This window comes from Geotrypetes seraphini, chromosome 3 (genome assembly GCF_902459505.1).
Source record: "Geotrypetes seraphini chromosome 3, aGeoSer1.1, whole genome shotgun sequence".
Taxonomy (NCBI): Eukaryota; Metazoa; Chordata; class Amphibia; order Gymnophiona; family Dermophiidae; genus Geotrypetes; species Geotrypetes seraphini.
Window position 1 is genome coordinate 240,811,814 of NC_047086.1, and position 20,393 is coordinate 240,832,206.

A 20,393-nucleotide genomic window follows, 5' to 3' on the forward strand; every position below is an offset into this window, starting at 1 on the left:
TGGCCTAAGGGATCGGGCCAATCGGAATCTTAAGCTACTCCCAGCGCATCTCTGAATGCACTGTGAGACAGGTCTAAGATTCCGGTTGGCCCAAAGTGCCTAAATTTTGGTGAGGTGTTCCAGTAGGAGGAATTGGGCATCTCTCCTCCCTACAATCTTTGCCCCCCGCACCAAACTGATCGCACCTCGGAGATATCGTAGCTGTGATCAGCTCAACAGCAACCCAATCCAGCACTTATACCAATCCAGCACTAAGTCACAAGGTACAAGTTCTGTCCAGGCAACCTTGTAAAACTTTCGGTTATCACTGTAGGACAACTTAGTCTAGATCAGCCCACATCCTGCTCACCTCCCACCCTAACCACTCCTCCAAAACCACCCCTTTTGAGCTATGGGCGCACAGCAGAATTCAGAGGCCTAAAAAGTCTCTGAATACATCCAAAAACCCGTTTTGATTATCGGTACTTAGACGACTTATTTTTTAGGTCATCCAAGTACTGACTTAGGTCGGTTTGAGGATATATTTTGTTTTGATTATGAGCCTCATAGCCTGTGCCAGGAGGGAGGATTGACCCTGGGTAGGTTATTTTATCTCGATGCTTCAATACTCACCGTGGAGAAGAACATCGTATAGATGTAGACAGATGCCGCCAGGAGGTAGTGGCTGTGGAATGGCTTTGGCGAACAGAGGCATGACCATAAAGGTCCATGAGAGTTTGCAGCAGAGTGGAGCACAGATGGTATCCATAGGAGCAGGCTCGATGTTAGAAGTGAAGCCTGGCTTTTCCAGCCCTGAGTGAGGAGACAGAGCTGGATAGATAGATTATAGATTGAGTGAAAAATATTTTCTCTAGTTTGTTGTAAAATTGCGTATTACTAACAATTTGTGGTGTATCCCCTCATCTTTGTACTTCTTGAAAGACAAGTAAATCCTTCAACTTTGCCCATTCTATTCCACCACTTCACTGCACTAAATTTAGCCCCTTCAGAAGAATGGCAGCTCGAAATCTAAGCGGTTCACAGTTTAGCTTCCTAGATTTAAGCATGGTCAAACGTGATCACTTTATCTGCCTGTGCCTAAGTACTAATCCCTCTCTTTCCATTATTCGCTGTGACCCCCGAGTGAATAACTTTATCTCCCGTAAACCTTAGTGATCTTCTCCAATCAACTCAGGGACCCCCAAGTAGGATTTTTTTTAATCTCTATGCCTGAGTACTCACCGTGAAGAAGAACATGAAGAAGATGTAGACAGATGCCGCCAGGAGTTAGTGGCAGTGGATGGCTATGGTGACAGGAGTCACATAAGGTTATTGAGGGAAAGCTGTATATTGGAGTGCAGCTGGAAATCATATAAAGGCCTCAGTGTTGTCAGTGAAGGAATAGCCGTTCCTGCCTGTGTGAAGAGACAGAGCTGGGATTAGAACTCGAGGAGATGCACACAAATATAGAAACCGATGCACATATTCATATATACAACTCAGGCAAGAAAAGAGTTGGATCAGAACCAGAGGAGACAGATACCTATACACCCACTGATACAAACGAAGAGAGAGCTCGGATTTGAACCAGAGGAGACACACTCACATGGACACAGAAATGACACACCAACACACATCCATACAATATTCTATAAGCAAAGACAGACAGATCAGAACCACAAATTACTCACAACCTTAGACATACAGCCTGTGCAAGCCTTCCATTCTTGAGGCAGGTAAATTTCCATTGAAAGAGGGGCATATAACATGTGACATGTCTCAAGGTTATTCATGCACAGTTGTATCTCAGTGTGAGTCTCACATTCCAAGAGACAGGATGTCAAAAGAGTCCTCATGCGCACAGTTCAGTGATAAAATTTCTCACAAAAGGAGGGAAAAAGCCAAAGTAGATCCATGAACGCATGATTGCAGTTTTTGGTGAGTCTGCTCCATTTTCAATAAAGTAATATTTTGGAGCAAGCAATGTAAGTGCGGGTAGAGAACCCATTGAAGATGGCCCTCACCCTGGACGGCCTGTTGGAGCAACTTCAACAGAAGTATGCAAGAAAATAGAAGATTTAATTTTGTTTGACAGACGAGTTAAGATTTCCCAAATAGCTGAAAAAGTGGCATCTTGGCAGGTACAGTTTAGAAAATAATTCATGAAAAGTTGGGCATGTCCAAGGTTAATGCAAGATGCGTTCCAAGAATGCTAACGCCATGTCAGAAGGCCTAGAGGCTCCAGTGCTGTCAAGAGAACTTGGAGGTGCTCTGTGAAGACCAAGTGAATTTTTTTGCAATGCAGTGGAAGCACAAGTCATCCCCCACCCCCAAAATGTTCAAGACAGAAAAATCTGCAGGCAAAGTCATGGCATCTGTCTTCTGGGATGATGGATTTTTGATTCTGGAGTTCATGCCACACAAGATAACCATAACTGGGGTGCTGCTGCTTCACGACAATGCACCTGTGTACATGCTGCCATCTGAGAATGTGGGTTTTCAGTAGCTGAGCCATCCACCCTACAGTACTGACCTGGCTACCTTCGGATTATTTCCTGTTCCGTGTATTGAAGAAATCTCTCCATGAACAGCGATTTTCAAGTGATGAAGATATCAAGGAAGCTGTGATGTCCCGGTTGGAAGGGGTTAAAGTCATTGCAGGAAAAGTGGATGGAGCTATTTATTGAAAACTCTTTCCTTTCCTACTGAGGTAGATAAATTATTGAACGCCCCTCGTATTTGTTAGAAATCTTACCTTTCACTGACATGTAAAACAGGCTCGCATATTCCCCCACATTCTTTTCAGTCTGAATATAATAAAGCAGATAACAAAACAGATTATTTTAAGTATAAATAGGCAAAATAAATTATAATCAAATATAGCCCAAGAAAGTTATCAGTCAAAATGAAGTTCCATCTAGTCTGTCCGGTACTTTGCCTGTTCACCCTATTTGCACCGAGACCTCAAATAAATCCTTTCCTTAAGGGTATTTTGTGTTTCAGTTCTCCAGAATCATTCTGAGATCACTATTCAGAGTCTCCTGCCTACTTAGGCCCACTGAGCAGACCAGCTGCTGAAATTCTGCTCTTAACTACAAGCTCAGACTACACAGGCCATATACGGAAAGGCCATATTCTGGGATGGTGCCCACATAGCTAAGTGGCCAGACAGAACTGCACAAAACGTTAGCCTATCTTTCTGTGCTTAACTAGGTGGATGTCTGCTACCTGAATATTGACCATCACCTGCACAGCTTCAATGTCACTAATCTGTTTCCCTCCCCTGATCTCCCCATTCCCCCACTTGGTTCCTACAATCCGCTGGGTTCCAAAACAATCCCATCAGTTGACTCCCCAATCCAATCCAATCTGTAATTTAAGTTCTGGAATTCGATTGGAAATGATCCTAAAGAAAAGTCAATAAACCGTCCTTAAAATGGAATTGGGAAAATCCACTGATTATTTCTGGGATCAGCAGCATAAAATAATAGAATCTGTTTTACTCTTTGGGGTCTCTCCAGGTACTTGTGACCTGATTTGTCAACGTTTGTTTGAAACAGGATATAGGGCTTGATAGACCTTCAGTTTGCCCAATATAGTGAATCATTTTATAATTACATCCCTCCCCCTGCTCCCCAATTCCTTGGACCCCCTGGATCTCCATCCACCCCTAGAACTTATCCAAGGTGATCCTAGGTTGCTAGTGGGCCCCGTCTAGCACAGGGTTCCAAAAGGAAGTTATAACAAATAGTAGTAGTCTCACAGTACTACCACTAGGGGTCAGCCTTTTATACAAGGGCAAAAGTATTTTTTTAAAAACCTCCTTTATCAATATTTTAAAAAAATTGACTATAATTACCCATTCCTTATTCTCCTCATTCTCCCGTGTCTCCTGGAAAGAAAAGAGTAGAAACTAATTTAGGATTTTTCTATACTGTCTTTCTGTGGTCACAATAAAAACAGTTTTCATATTATATACACTCTGATTAATTTATTTACATACTTATCAAGTGAGTTTTAATGGGGTCATGTCAGATACTTGGAGTAATCCTTGTGGAGTTCATCAAGGATCCCCTCTTTCCTCAGTATTTTTCAATATTTATCTTGCCTTCTTGGGTTCAAGATGATCAAATTTTGATATCAATTTTTTTAGTTATGCAGAAGACATAACTTTAGTAATTCCTATGTTTTCTAATCTTTCATCAGCTTCTTGGTTAATTTCGAAGGTTTTTCAGACTGTAGATTATTGGATGAGGGATTTTAAATGAAAGCTTAACCAGATAAAAACTACATTTTGCTTTGCATCTCCTACCAAACGTACAGAAGAACATTTGACTCTGAATGGAGTGTCGTACCCTATCACCCAAACAATCAGGATTTTAGGTGTATACTTTGATTTTAAAAAAATCTATCCATGAGTTTAAGTTCAGAAAAGCTTCTTTACATCATGGAAACTATGAACAATTAGATCATACTTCAATATTACTCCACTCAGGTTATTGGTACAATCATCAGTGTTGAGTATTTTGGACTATTGCAATATACATCTGGCAGGTTATCGTAAACATTTTCAAAGATTACGTATTGTTCAAAATACTGCCGTGCATTTAATGTTTAATTAGGGGAAAAAAACCAGATTATATTACACCTTCACTGGTTGCCAGTAGAGGCTAGGGTGTTTTTTCAAGTTTGGAACCACGTGTTATTAGGCCTTGCATGGTTACATATACACAATTATCCAGTTGATCAGTTAATGTTCACTCATTGCGAGGCACTGCAATGCTTGTTTTCCCTTCTGCTCGTGGTTGTACATAGAAGAGATTTTTGACAAAGATTGCTGTCTTACCAAGCAGCTAGTTGGGATGCAGAGTTTCACGGGACTGTTATCTCTTTCTTCCTCTTGTATGGAGAATTGACTTGTTAATCACTGAGATTGTTCAGTCTTCTTAGTTTTTAAACCGCACAGAACTGAAAGGTTTTGTGATATACGTATGATTTTATATTATGCCAACCACACCAAAATGGTTTTTGTTGTATCTTCCACAGAACTCGGTCGATTCTTAGAAATTTAGTGTGTTGTGTTCTGAATGAAGTTGATTTAAAACGTAACTATTTTAACCACAATACTGCCTTGTGAAAATGAATTGTGAACTGAATAAAAACACATCAAAAAGTTTTATGCTGTATTTTGCAGAAAAATGTAAAGTCAAAAAGAGGGAGAGTGTGGCGCAGTGGTTAAATGCTACAGCCTCAGCACCCTGAGGTTGTGGGTTCAAACCCACACTGCTCCTTGTGATCCTGGGCAAGTCACTTAATCCCCTCATTGCCCCAGGTAACGATAGTTTGTGAGCCCGCTGGGACAGAGAGGGAAAAACTGCTTGAGTACCTGATTAAATGCATGTAAACCGTTCTGAGCTCCCCTGCGAGAACGGTATAGAAAATTGAATAAATAAGTATAGAAAATTGAATAAATAAATAAAAAAGTAATGTTTCAGTTAACTCCCTTATCCTCAAGAGGCACACCATCAGCCTTGGCCTGCCACTGATCTATGGACTTGTCAATGACGCCCTGCTTCAGCTCAAGCCAAACAGAGATGAGACGCTGTTTGACGTAAGATTATCGCTGTCTGGTAGTTGCGTTCCTCTATCAGCCCCCAGATCCGGTAGTCAACTAGGCTTAGATTTGATGAATTCGCAGGCCAGAGGTCTGGACCAATGAAGTCTGAGGTCTCCCGAAGTAGCAGTTCTAAGGTGTTCTTTCTCCGATTTACTGGGGCATTGTCCTGTTTGAAGCTGTGACATGCGACGGTATCGCTGGCAACAGCTTCTGCATCAAGAGGATGTTCCCAGTAGTATGCGTCGTTGATCTTAACCCCAGGATCAATGAAGAAGAAATCTGTAAATCTGAGATTGCGACCGAGATCATGACTGATTGGCTGGAGGTCGGGGAGGTTCGTAGTAGGGCGATTGGCATTAACCTCACGCTTCAGTGTTGTTGAAGGTACGCATAGGCAATCATTCTGTGTGTTAACCGGTAAATATCTTATTCGTCTGTAAACCAGATGAAGCTGACACTCTGCTCTGTGTACTTGGTCAAAGAGCTGCTTGCAACCATTTAGTCATGTATCTTTGTTCTGTTCACGGACACATATTAAGACACTTTAATTTCAGATCATCATGAATTATTCCAACCACAGTTGACTGGCTTATTCCAGTTTCCCTTGCTATTTGGCGAGTTCTTCGGTGTATTTGCAGCGCATCCTACTGGCTCAGTACAAGATCGCGTACAACTTCAATGTACTCATGTGTGCGAACCAAGCGCAGTCGTCCGCTGCCTTACGATCCACAGTGCTGGTTGCTCGGATCTTGCATAGCAGCACACCAAGGCCGTTGTTGTCCCAACCCTTCTGTGGGAAACGCTTTCAAGCATTCGTGTGACTGCTGTAACTTTGAGCTCTTACATCTACCCCCACCACCGATGTAAAAACACCACTAAAATTATTTCTGTGACATTTCAGGAATCGGTACCTCAGGTCACTCTGGACTCCTTGCTCTCTGAATTGGAAAAAGGAGAGAATATATTTCAGATTTAAACTTAGAGTACACAAACCAGTATTATCTACACATAATTAGATAAAGTGAAGTTACTCATCATGTAGCAGGAGTTCTCCCAGGACAGCAGGACACAAATTCTCACACATGGGTAATATCATATCCGATGGAGACCCAGGGCAGACACCACTCTGCATTCTAGAGTTTTCTGAAGCTTTTTGCAGCATCCACTACACGTGTAACCAGTGCCTTCCCACCCAGCATGGGACCAGCAGTACATGGGCTAGATTCACTAATGTCAGGTTTAGCAACAATCCTTCCTGCCATCTTTTTGGGTTTGGGGGGATGGTAGATCACGCTTTAGGGGCTTTTTTTCTAATGGGACAGGATATATGAAGTTACAGTGACAGGAGGCTGCTTACCCTGTCACTACTGCTAGGGATCTGGATTGTGTCAATCACTCAATGAGGGATGAGTCGGTGGATTTGCATGCAGGACTTGAGAGTGAATCAATCGCTGTTGGAGAATTGGCCAACAGCGATTGAGGTCCTATCTTTAGTGAATCTAGCCCAATATGAAAGCAAAAGAACACAACTCCTAGGGAAGGGCGGGAAAGGTAGTGAGAATTTGTATCCAGCTGTCCTCAGAGAACACCTGCTAAGGGTGAGTAACTTGATTGCTCAGAGGACAAGCAGGGACAATGATTCTGATGCAAGGCAATCCCTCCATGTCAAACTGAAATGGAATGGATGCAGCCAAAAGAGGAGAAAGAGGATGGGATTTGATCGTCCCCTTTTCTGTGGTTATAAGCAAGGCAGTTGACATATTATATACAACTGCTCAGTTTGCACCTGGGAGTGTTAAGTGACTTGGCCAGAACTACAACAGCCGCAGTGGGAATCGAACCCAGTTCCCCAGGAGGTAAGGAGTGGCTTAGAACTGTTGCCTCAGCACCCTGAGGTTGTGGGACTGAATCCCAGCGCTGCTCATTGTGACACTGGGCAAGTCATTTAATCCTCCATTGCCCCAGGTACAAAATAAGTCCCTGTATATATGTAAACTGCTTTGAATTTGCAACTGCAAAAGAGCATAGACAAGTCCCTTTCCTTTCTCAGATTGCTCTCCTGTGGTGGAGGAATCTAAGGCTAGGCCTAAAGATAGGGTTACCAGATTTCCTCCTTGAAAAAAAAGACACCTGGCTCCACACCATTCCGCTTCAGCCATGCCCTGTTCTGCCTGCTGCCCAACCCCCAGAAACCTCATCTTTTTCCGCATCTGGAGGGTCTGTGAGCATGCATGGATGCAATGTGATGATGTCACACACATGCATGTGATGTCATCACATCACATCCACTCATGCTCGGAGGCACTTCAGATGCAGCCCTGAGCTCAGGGCTCTCCAAATACCCAGTTTGGAAGTCCATCCGGGCGCTTTTAATTAGTTTGGCCACTGAACTCCTGCCATTTATTTTGTTTTGATAAACTTATACTTCCCAAGAAAACACAATGATCTTGTGACCACTATCTTAGATTCAGAAAACTTTTAAAAGCATTTCTCTACCAATACAGGGAGCCAACACCAGATGTAACTGAAATGGAAATGGTAATAAAGCCCATTTCTAAACTGTCTAAATGCAACTCCCGGGACATATCGATGAGCAATGATTGACTTACTTGAACTTGTAACTATGACCTAACTGTCCTGATCTACCTGTTCTAGCAACTCTATTGAATGTCTGTGTCAAACTGTCCATTGTAACTTCCTGACTCAACCTCTTGTAATATAATCCAGCTTAAAGTGAATAGGTAAAGGCGGAAATAGAAAACCTGGTTAACATAACCCTCAATCATTATGTTGCTTTGTTCTGGTCAGCCAGGAACAGCAAGAGGTGGTAGTGGTTTGGTGAGGTTACCCTGAAACCCGGAGGCCAGGACTCCCCTGTCCCTGTGCCTTTAGGCATGCAATGGATAAATCTGTCCCTGAACTCTCACTATATGGGTTAACTCTGCCAAATGAAAATAAAATGCACATCTTTCCATATCGGCCACCAATGCGTGAGTGCCACAGGAGCACACAGAGGTGAGAAGGGTGAGTGGAGGGAGCCGGGGAGACTGAAGGAGATAAGGGGAAAAGAAGGCCTAATGGGGACCTCTAGAGTATTGTACATTTTCAGAATACTCACGTGGCCGCACGCATCTCTCGATCTTGTCTCTGACAAAAAAAAGAACAATGAAGCGATCAGTATCTGGAGAATTTATTCTTCAAACTTGAAAGCAGAAAACACAATTGGCAAAGGTTTAAAGTTACTTTTCCTACTGCATTTCTCAGATTATATGAAAATTGAAAAATGAGCAAACTGATAATTATGTGGTCACGTCTCCATCCTGCTACAAATCTAAAACCTTTAGCACATATCCACCCACTTATTCAGACTTTGCCAACTAGTCTCCAATCAGATAACCAGGAGCTCACAAACTCACCCCTCCTGCCACATTCATATGGAACTCTTTTAACCCCAGTAACACAAGAGGGCCTTGACAAAATCCCAAGACCTGTTCCCTCCATCCCTAGCTGAATCCCCTATAGGAGGGAAAAATACACTTTTCCACATAGTCCTCATGCAAGATGACGCATTTGTTGTATCGTTCAACTAGCTTCAGGATTCCTGCAGAGAAGTTTTTTGGCTGCTCCCGAAGCCAGGTGAGCACCGCTTCCTTACTTCATCGGGCTTTGTCTTTTGATCTCCGGGTCGCAGTGAGGCACCCATGTCTCGTCGCCGGTGACAATTCTCTCCAGAATACTCGGATCTTCTTCATACCGTCTCAGGAACTGGGTAGCAAACTCCACACCCTGTTGCTAAGCTGTTTGGGATCCCATCGTGCAAAGACTTTCCTGAATCCTAAGTCATCATGCATTATGGCACAGGCAGATCCATAGCCGATATCCAACTTGCAGCCGATTGAGACACCGTTATGTGTCGTTCCTTCTCTAATCAAGGCATCAGCCCTGTCAATGTGCTCATGTGTGTTTGATGGGCAGACAGAATGACCTACATGGGTTACACATGTTCTTCCCGCTTTAAACCTTTTCTCCCAATCAAAACCTTTTTCTTGATTCATGGTGTTCTCTATGATACTGAGTTCAATATCTGAAGGTGGCTTTCCACAGATGTCACTCCCTCTGCCAAAAGAGAGAGGCACCACGGCACGTTGTGTTCTCGATGGTGCAATCGTCCAAGGATGCGTCCATGTTTCTGACCTTGGGCTGGCCACATGACTAAAGGCCGAGCGCAGTGCACTATGTATGGACAAACTATTGTGACATTTCCGCTCCCTGAGACGATCATGTCAGAGTGAAAACCCCATAGTAAATCTTTGACCGAGATCAGAGACTGACCGAGAATGATCAGGCAGGGAGATCCTGAAAGCAGAGTTGCCTATCCCTGACCATCTGAACCGGAGCAGGAGCCAGAATACAGGTTAGCTCCGACGTCCCAGTAAAAAACCCAGCACCCTTAAGAGGATTAATCAGGCTCCCAGTTGTATTCTGCCCAGCAACCTGGGAGGGGGAGCCAAAGACCATGAAAGCTAAGGAACACAGACACCTAGAACAGGGAGTGGCACAAACTCTCTAAAAACAGCTCTCCAAGGCAGTAAGGCAGGCAGCACACGAGGACCTGGCAGAGAAGGTTTCTCCGGACCAGGCAAAGGCCAGACCTCGCACAGGAGCCTATGGAATGGGAGAATTCCATTGACCAAGAGTCAGCTGAGCAGTTGGGGGCTCCAGAAAGTATGGACACAGCTGAAGAAAATGTGCCTGGAGCTGAGAACGTGGAAGCCATGGATGTCCGCTTGGCAGTCTCTCACTAAGGACTGAGGTACTGGTTTCCATAAGGAGATAGTTTTGGGACTGTTTGTTTTGGTTCTACTGAAAAACCAAGCTGAAAGCAGTGCTGCAGCAGCATTCAGCATTAATTACATTGTGCAAAAGCCAGGGGCAACTCAAAGGAGTTTATCTTTTATGCTTGTGGAGCAGTTTCCCTGTTGCCTGTTATATTCCAAGGGACTTGCAGGATTGGGGTAGGATCCCCGAAGATCTGTGGGAGCTTGTTAAAGCTATTGAATAAAGGGGAACCAGCAATTCTGCTGCCCAACTGGAGACTAGCTAGTGCTGGAATGACAAGAGCCTGCAGTAAGTAGGCCCTTTTGGACTTTTCTTTTCATGTTGAAGTTGCTTTGCAATGTGAAGAAACAGGATTATATGACTGAAAGTCCAGACTCAAGAGTATTCTTGAGGGACTTTTCTTTTTTGGAACTAGTTTTGTTTTCTCTTGCTGGGGAAGCCGCTAGAACCTTTATTGTGGACTTCTATGGACTTACCTACTATAAGAACTGCTTGTTCTTCCATTGAACTGTTTTGGGAGGATAGAAAACCTTTTTCCTTTGGAGCAAAAGGAAGATAGTGCTAGTGCTTCCTTGTATGATTTTTGTTTTTTTTGGTGACAAATTAAACCTTGGACATTTTGATTTGACTTGGCTCTCGCTGTGGTTATATTGTACGAAGGCCCGAGGTATTGGGACGACCAGTGAGGTCTTCCACTTTGGGAGCCACGCCAGGGTCGTGCTGCCGCCTGTCGGTGTACTTCCACAAGCTTCCAGAGACCCCGGCAGGTGACACTATCCAACAGGGAATTTATGAGTACATATGTTGAATTTTGCTAGCTCTGTTCTGGTTATCGTGTAAATTTAAGAATTGCCTTTTCATTTTTGATTTCACCCTCGTAGTAAATTACCATTCAGTTCATAGAGGAAAAGTTCATAGTCTGCTACTATCTATTAATGGACTTTTCCTCCAGGAAGTTGCCCAAATCTTTTTTGGACCTGATACACTAACCACTGTTACCACATTACCAGAGGATGCGTTCCAGAGCTTAACAATTATTGAGTGAAAAAATAGAAAAATGGGGAGCAGAGAGGGGAAGACATAAGAACATAAGAATAGCCTTACTGGGTCATACCAACAGTCCATCAAGCCCACTAGCCTGTTCTCACAGTGGCCAATCCAGGTCCCTAGTACCTGCAAAACATTCCATGCTACCGATCCAGGCAAGCAGTGGCTTCCCCTTGTCTTTCTCAATAACAGACTATGGACTTTTCCTCCAGGAACTTATCCAAACCTTTCTTAAAACTTGCTACGCTATCCGCACATCACTACCCCCCATGTAACCTAATCTATCTTCTATTAATTCTAAACATAGTAACTTTCATGTGAACTTAGATATTTCATTATTATTTGATGTATAATTACATGAAGCTAAACTGTAAACTTTGAAGCAGGATCAAAACAGCCCAACAGTTCTGGAGTCTGAAAAGAAATGGTGGATCTTTCATTCACACTAACGAGGGAGTCGTGAGGGAAGGATGTCAAGAGATCAGCCAAGAGTGTATTGTTCAAAAAAACCCACTTTCTTGATGGATATGCCGTCTCTGAGACTTACCTGACAAGCCGAACTGTTTATAATGTATTCAGTGGATGGCCCACCATCAACTTCGTGGCGATGGAAGCATTTATGGCAGATGTTAAGCCCCAAGTTGAGCATAATAAAAGATGCCTCTAAAATACAACAATGCTTTAATAAGCAAAATATCCCTAACAATATTATTATCAACAACTTAATATACTAGAACTGAAAGTTAAAGGTGGAATAGAAGTCAATAAATGTAATGTAATATGCATTTAGGCCTCCTAGGTATTTAAATGTCTCTATCATATCTCCCCCTTCTGCCTTTCCTCTAAAGTGTACAGATTGAGATCTTAAAGTCTGTCCCCATACGCCTTATGATGAAGACCCAGGTCTATGGGACTCCCACGGGGAAACCCCCCCCCCCCCCCAAAGGCTCCCACAGGGATGGAACCAGGATTCCCGAGGCCTGGAAAGAGAATTAGTAGAAGATAGACAAAAGCAGAAACTGGGACCAAGATGATGGAAAAACAAAATGTCCCACCAGCTACAGCAAGGGAGATGTTCATTTGGGGGGGGGGGGCTCCCCTCTCTTGGTTATGCCACCAATTGTGTTTAGTCCAAAATGAAGAACTTGCTGAGTTTGTTTTGGGCATCCAGTAACAGTTTTTGGCACCATTTTTCTTAGGCAAACCCTTGTCCTGAAAAGTGATTGAAATGATTTTGATGCTGTATTGTTTGATTCGTTACTCGTTGCTGCATTAAAAACGCATTTGTGGATCTTGGAAGGACCTCTCACAAGTTACCTGTGCCAGACGGTGGAACCAGATTTCTTTGCTCTACAGATATGAGCTTTATAATTGCCCAAAAAATTCCAACATCTTTGAACAAGAAATGGTCGACCCTACAGTCACATGACCTAAATGTCTATTCTAATTCTTTATATTAGTATTTTATTGCTGATTTAAATAAACTAAGACTTTAAAACCAAATCAGAACTGTCAGAAGTAATTGCTGCTTTTTATGGGGACAGGAGTTTGGTTTTCGCTTAATAGTGAAGTTACCTCCAGCGCCACATTCAGCGCATCCTTTAGGGGACTGATTATAGACCATCCACTGGAATCGATGCTCCACAGCATATCTGTTGGTTCTGAGCATGTTCCTGATGAAACGATGGCACTTGTCCATCGCTTTCAGCCATCTAAAAGAAAAAAGAAAGAAAGAATCTAAGCTAAAAGCCAAAACAAAGTGGAACAGTCGCTCCTGGAAGCAGCAGATAAAGGAACGAAGTCTTTTAGAGAACGTGTGCCTTACGCCTCGTTATGCTCCGTGCTGGCATTGATGGTGTAGGATTTTTCAGCTGCAGGAGACAGAAAATAGAAATCAGTCAGCAAAAAGTCCCCGCTATGAATGCTGGCATCTTTTGGTTACTTTTTTTCAACCTAAGCCAAAAATCAGAGACCTTAAATTCAAGCTGTATGCTGCTAGATATGGCCATCTTGAGAGAAACATTTTGAGCCAAGGGAAAGTTTTGTTCCGCACTGTTTCAGTTTATCCCCTGACGAAGCCGGTAAAGGTGAAACAGCGGCCCCGCAGTGCTGTTCAATACCGCTAACAAGATAAGTGCTGTATTGATTTTTTGATATATATTAAAAAGCTACAAATATTCAGGAAGTATGAGCCAATGATCGAGATTCTGACCTGTTAACACATCTAGCAGCATACTGCTTGAATTTAAGGTCTCTGAGGCTTGTCTTCATATAGTTATTTATTCACTAAGGTGCTATCAGAGGTGATTTTTGGCTTAGACTGATTATTTGTACCTCTTTTGTATTTGTTTTTCTACTTTTTTCAACCACAGCAGAAACTTACGAGTAAAGATTAAGATGATGTGCTCATCATCCGTCTCCTCCAGCCGGCAATTCAGAGCATATTCCTTATTAGGAGGGTCTTCTCCCTAATTAAAGCAAAAAAAGAGACAAGAATCAGTAAAAAGAAACCCCAGGTTTTTGAACAATCCCAGTCTATTCCCGAACTAGTGGGTTATGCATCCCATTTCGCAAGATCTCTTGTAGGAAGCCTCCTTTACATATTTTTGATCCTCCCCTCTGACTTCCAGACTTCCACGCTTTCCTGCAATCCCGACTGACCCCCCACCCATGGCAGAATGGAAGGAGGGATGCCTACCGTCTCCTGCCAATGGCCCCCCAACCCTCCCCCTGGAGCAGGCTAATGATTCTGCATATTAAAAGATAAGTATTAAACAACAGTATGTATTGAGAAAGACATCAAGGAGAAGGTGAAAATAAGGTTCAAAGACGAATATCATTGCCCACTGAAATATGTATTTGCAATTAAGTGGATTTCACCATATTTGACACTCGGAAGTGGGGTTGCCATTTCACAAAAGCCCTAACAGCAGTGACAGGAGGCTCCTTTCCTGTCACTGCTGTGAAGACTGCGCATGTGTCAATCGCTCACTGAGTGAATGATCAGTTGTTCAAATCATTTGCATGCAAACGATCGCTGCTGGAGAATCGGCCAGAGAATCAACCAACAGCGATCGAGTCGCTATCTCTAATGCATCGAGCCCTTTGAGGACAGGAGGCATTTCTATAATTAAGTGCCTCTGTTTAGGTAATGCAAAAGCATTCAGTAGATGTCTATTCTATTCCAGAACCAAGGTCCATATTACCATAACTTGGGATTAACAGGCCAAAAACATTTATCCCCACCCCCACCCGCCTTTACTAAGCCCGACATAAATACTGGCATATTACTTACAAAATATATTGTGAAATATGTCTTGGACAGATCGAGTCTGATTGGCCTCCAGTCACTAAAAGTATAAAAATAAATAACGTTAAAAATTTCATAGACTAATAAAGTTCAAATCAATCACATACAGTAAATCATTTCATTTATTAAATTTGCATTCCATTCAATGTACAAATCTTTAATTTTATATTTATAATGAAAATCTACTTACTTTCCTGTGGTCCCCATGACTTCAGACCTCTGAAAAATGATAAAGAATGTATTAGAAATGATGCCTGATATCAGCAAATAAACTGCACCATGTTTATTTCCTAGAAAGCTATTGTAGTTTAGGGGCAAGGGATCGGGACTTGTTCTACGAACACACTCAAAGTGGTTGACAGATATACAGGAGGAGGAGAGAGACCGGACTGCAGGGGGAAGATTCAGGAACATAGGAAGGAGAGGGAAAAAGATCATGGATCCCTGGGTTAGGGAGGCTGATATTTGAGAGGAAACAGGGGATGGTGACAGGTGCCAGAAATGTAGGCCAGAATTTACAGGTCGACATTTCCGCTGCCCAGGGTCCTTCCTGAATCGCAGCCAGTGGCTGAAGTCCGGCACCGGCCCAGGGTCCTTCCTGAAACGCGGCCAGTGGCTGAAGTCTGGCACCGGCCCAGGGTCCTTCCTGAATCGCGGCCAATGGCTGAAGTCCGGCTACGCCTCTAACCATGCCTACTTCTGGGTTCGGCGTCATTAGGTACCAGTAGCCACCAGTGACCCAGGTGCTGGTCCTGGAGGCCACATTGCGACGGCTATTTATTTTTTTAACAAGGGTTTAATTGGTTTTAAATGGTGCCACTAATTATTCCACCGCTGAAGCCCAATTACAACAATTAAGTTAGGTGGAGGTAGGGTGGCTACCACCGCCTAAACCTTCTGCGGCTTTTGTAGAATCTGAATCTATCCTGTAACTATGACAAATTGTAATCGGTTGACTGTGTATTATGTATGTCAAGCAGTAACCCGTTCTGAGCTCTTTCAGGAGAGGAAACAAATTAATTCAATAAATAAATATCATTAACCAATTAATTGACAATGAGGGAGGCTTCAGAGCATGTGTGGCACCTACCAGTAACATGGGGTCCACGAAGTTCCGCTTCTCTGTCCTCTTCGCCATTCTGTGGATGAAAAGATAAATGAGAAATTAAATAAAATAAGCAATTGACCCTCCCCTGTCCCTCCTTTCCTCTAGGGTCTACATAGTCATGGCTTCCAGTCTTCCTTCATACATCTTCTGGCACAAACCTCCTACCGTTTTCATCGCCTTCCTCTTTTTATGTCCTATGGTATCATCCGCAAAAAGGCAAACTTTTCCTTCTAACCCTTCAGCAATGTCACAACGGGTGGCACACCGTGTCAGGAATCTCTCGCCTTCCTCTGCCACTGCTGCTTTCCTGAACCAGCAACAGCGACAGTAACCTTTATATTCAGTCATTGCGGGATCTTCCTGAACTTCCATCTGGCTGCCGGTCCACTCCCTCCGACACCACTTCCTTGTTCCAGAGCAGAGCCAGCAGCCAGGGAGGTGCAGCAAAGTCCCACAATGACTTCATTTAAAAGTTTTACAACCGCTACTGCTGTTGAGAAGGATACAGTAGAGGTCGGGAGGTGAGGGGGAAGATACTGGATGGCATTGGGGTGAAGGGGAGAGAAAGGATTTGAAGGTCTGAAGAGAGGTTTGAAAGGGAGGTGGAGGGAGAGAAAGGGGTCAGATGCTGATGGAACTGGAGTGAAGAATGCAGTAAAAGATCAATGCACTTGTACCCGTTCTTCACCACTCAGGATTTTGTAGACTTCAATCATCTACCCTCAGTCATCTCTTTTCCAAGTTGAAAAGCCCTAACCTCTTTAGTCTTTCCTTATACGAGAGGAGTTCCATCCCCTTTATCATCTTGGTTGCTCTTCTTTGATCCTTTTCTAGTGCTGCTATATCTCTTTTGAGATAAGGAGACCAGAACTGAACGCAATACTCAAGATGAGTCTCACATTTTCAGTCTTGTTTACCATCCCTTTTCTAATAATTCCACCGCAGGGGTTCCCTGCCCCCCTCTACCCCACACCTTTAAATTCAAGGATGGCAGGAGAGAAACAGAAACCTGATGACAGATAAAGGCCAAATGGCCTATCTAGTCTCTCTGAGAGGAAGAGACAATGGTTACTCTGCATGGGCAGACTGGATGGGCCATTTGGCCTTTATCTGCCATCAGGTTTCTATGGAGACTAGCTAGATTAAAGTTTGCTCTTAAGATCTAAACTGCCAATAAATTGGAATCTACAAATTAACTTTTCTCCCCAAACTTATCAAAGCTCAGATCAAAATAATGTATACTTACCCAGCGGTATAGACTCTCTTCCTCTCCTCTCAGAAAGATGTTACAAAAATAATAAATTAAAAAAATAAAAATTTTTACAAAATTAAATGTACAAAATTTTTACAAAAATAAAAGTAGGTAAAATTAAAATTAAAAAATTAAATTTTTTACAAAACTAAATTTACAAAATTTATACAAAATTAAAAGAAGGTAAAATATAAAATTAAAAAATAAAATTTTTTTAACAAACAGGGGATAAAAGACAATTATGATATAAAAACACTAAAGGAAATGAGGGAAGGAAAAAAAATGGATTAAATACAATATAAAAATAAATGAAAGGGTGGGTAAGGAAAAAGACAAAAGGCAGTAAACAAACAACTTTCTGAAAATCGCGGTGATCACAGCAAAAACACACCCAACTCCCAACACTCTGATCACTAATATGAGCTGCTGGTCAGTGCTTACTCTTTCTGACATTCAGTTATGACATCACGGGTCCCATGTCACAATACTCTCTGACTTACATCATTGCTCAAGGTTTTAGCTAGCCATCCTCAAACATCCACATGTAATCACAAGCCTCTCTCCACAGCAAGCTGGAGGGCTACAAAATTTAGCAAATCTCCAGCTATACTACAGCTAAAATGCAAAAAATAAAAATGTAAATACCCAAATATAAGCTCCAATTAAATTTAAATATCAAGAAATAGACACCAAACCAGTGCCGTTTATAATTAAAAGCAATGTTCACATGCATCTCCTTCCATCCTACTTCTGGACCCCTTTTATAAAACCGCAGTAGTGATGCCGCACGAAGCCCATAAGAACTGAATGAGCTTTGGTGCATTTCCACGGCTCTCGGTATAAGGGGTCTTCTATTAAAATGTTCATGCTGCCAAGCTAGCCTTTACGTATTCACAGTGGCTTACAAATTGAGTAATATAAAATAACAATCATACCAGCTAACATCAAAATTCCTAGCTCACCCTCACTATAAGGTCACTTAAGAATGAACCACTAGACCCCGGAAGAAGCTGATTCTGGGAGACCGTAATGTCTCATAAGTTCAATAGACCCTGCATAGTTAACTTCCCCCCCCCCATGACTAATAAAACTGATTATCTCTTTACTTGTTTAATCATTGCAATTGCAAGCCAAAGATCTTCTTGCTCCAATGCAATGATTATTGGTATGAGCTGCAGGTCAAAATTGACTCCCCCCAACTCCCCCGGGCCTCAGCCATGACATGAGCCATGAATAGGGCTACCAGATTTTAGTAGACTAAAATCTAGACCCCATAGCCCCGCCCCCAGGCCCACCCCCATTATTTCTTTATTTAGATTTCTATCCTGTTCTCCCGGGAGCTCATAACAGGTAAGAATTGACATTCACAGTAAAGTTACAGGACAAAAAAAATTATAGGCATTCGAAGAAGAGGCAAGTGAGAGGACGTAGAGAGAGAAGGGTAGAGGGAGCAAGACCCCAGCCCTGGCCCCACCCCCTCAAACTGTTCTTGGGAGGGAGGGCATCTGCGCATGTGTGGTGTCCTCCTGACACAGTCCCAAAGTTGCAGCACTTGATTTTTAAAATATATGTTTTAAATAGTTCTCTTTTTAAGTACTGCTCTCAGATTTTGACATCTGCTGTTCTCTTTCTTATTTTCAGTATAACATTATTATTTTTTTTTCCTTTTTGTCTCTTTATAGATTTTTATAAGACAGCCAAGGTATGTCCTCAGTGAAAACCCCTTAAGCCTAGGGGAAGAAGAGGGAACCAATAGGCAACCAGTAACAGAGAGACCTATCAGAGCAAAGGTGGTAGAGGTGACCAGGAAGTACAGCAGTGAGACCAAGGACTCAAGCTTAGGTGAGAGGAAAAGGGAGGCGGTCTTAGGAGAAAGACCACTAGAAACAAAGCAGGAGTGGTTGCAGTATGGATTAGACTACATTTCCCGTAATGCTTTGCTCACACACTATGGCAGGAAATGAGGGCCCAAAAGAGAGCAGAGCAGTCCAAGGGAATTTGATTGATTTCTAAATAGGTTAAAAACCATCAAGACTTGGCACGGAGTCCTAAAGTCTTATTTTACTAATATATGGACAAATATAAAGAAAACAAAATTAAAAAACACATGAATAAATCAAATTCAATCACAGATAACCAAACGCATACCTTACAATGTTAGAAATCACCTATGAGGCCTAGATAAGTCAGCAGAGGAATATTCATGCCAGAAATATTAGTACATCAAATCCCCCCTCCCCATATTTTCCTTTTTATCTCTAGCCCTTCTGCTTGGATCTGGGAGGAAATCCAGATCGCTGCCCCTCCCTTTTGAGGTTCCTTTTTCTTGGAAGCACAGATGATTCTGTAGTAATCTTTCTGCTGTCAGCCCTTCTCCTGAGATTAGTGTCCTGCATATAGAAGTACAGGGAGATGAGGACTACAGGCTCCTCTTCCACCCTTTCGATGGGGAAGCCAGCACCTTTCTGCCCTGCCACACCACGCTTGTGCCATCCCTCCCCTCTCCACCTCATAGTTCTGTAGATCTTCACCAGCATGAACAACTTTTCCTGCCTGTTGCTCACGCCAGCCTGGTTCCTCTCTGAATCGCTTCCGGGTCACGGGGCCAGGAAGTGATGTCAGAGGGAAATCCAACGCTGGTGTGAAGACATGCTGGAGAAGCCAATATACTAGCGAAGATTTACAGAGATACCTGGGGGGAAGGGAGAGCGCAAGTGTGGAGTAGGGGGGTGGGGAAGGAGTGGTGGGGGAGAGGTGTGGGGGGGGGACCACCGCCCTGGGCACCTCCTACCCTTGGTATGCCACAGATTGAGAGTACAGCCTTTTTACATTTTAAAATGCAGCCTCCCGGGGGACGGAGCCTGACTGGAGCGCTGAGCATACGGGCATGGGGTAATCGCTCCTCCACTCGACTTTTCTAATAACAGATTCTGCAGAGAAATCAGGTGACTAATATAAGCTTTTACCAAAGTTTTGCCAACATAATCTCACGGCAATGACTCCGCCGAAGCCTGTTAAAGGTGAAACCCCTTAAATGCTCCCATGAGCGGCAAACGGCCGAAGACAGACCCGGGCTCGCCAGATAAAATGGCGCCTAAGCCAGAGGACCCGAACTTGGATCTCTTGTTAAAAGAGATTAGAGCGGTCAAGCTGATAGCGCAAGCACAGATAGCTGAAACCAAGATAATTCGTGAGGAAATTGAGTCTCTTAACTCTCAGTTTGTCGATGCCCGTCATCGCA

The 20,393-nt window shown here is 43.0% G+C and overlaps 1 protein-coding gene across 1 annotated transcript; it reads right to left on the reverse strand.

The window, feature by feature from the left end:
• Nucleotides 1-2,737: 2,737 nt before the first annotated feature.
• On the reverse strand, nt 2,738-16,141 carry LOC117357262. Its single transcript, XM_033937636.1, has 11 exons — nt 15,883-16,141; nt 14,983-15,011; nt 14,778-14,832; nt 13,866-13,950; nt 13,308-13,353; nt 13,058-13,194; nt 12,030-12,145; nt 8,715-8,743; nt 6,508-6,534; nt 3,839-3,871; nt 2,738-2,786 (listed from the first exon to the last, which is right to left on the reverse strand). Exons 1-11 carry the CDS (start codon nt 15,928-15,930, stop codon nt 2,738-2,740), a joined length of 654 nt encoding a protein of 217 aa, XP_033793527.1. The 5' UTR covers nt 15,931-16,141.
• Between the last annotated feature and the right edge of the window lie 4,252 nt (nt 16,142-20,393).

Coding starts and splice junctions, on each gene's coding strand:
- LOC117357262 (XM_033937636.1), bottom strand. CDS start 15,930: ATGGCGAAGAGGACAGAGAAGCGGAACTTCGTGGACCCCATGTTACTG. Junction 15,012..15,882: donor TCGTGGACCCCATGTTACTG/GTAGGTGCCACA, acceptor ATCATTTTTCAG/AGGTCTGAAGTCATGGGGAC. Junction 3,872..6,507: donor GGAGTCCAGAGTGACCTGAG/GTACCGATTCCT, acceptor TTTTCTTTCCAG/GAGACACGGGAGAATGAGGA.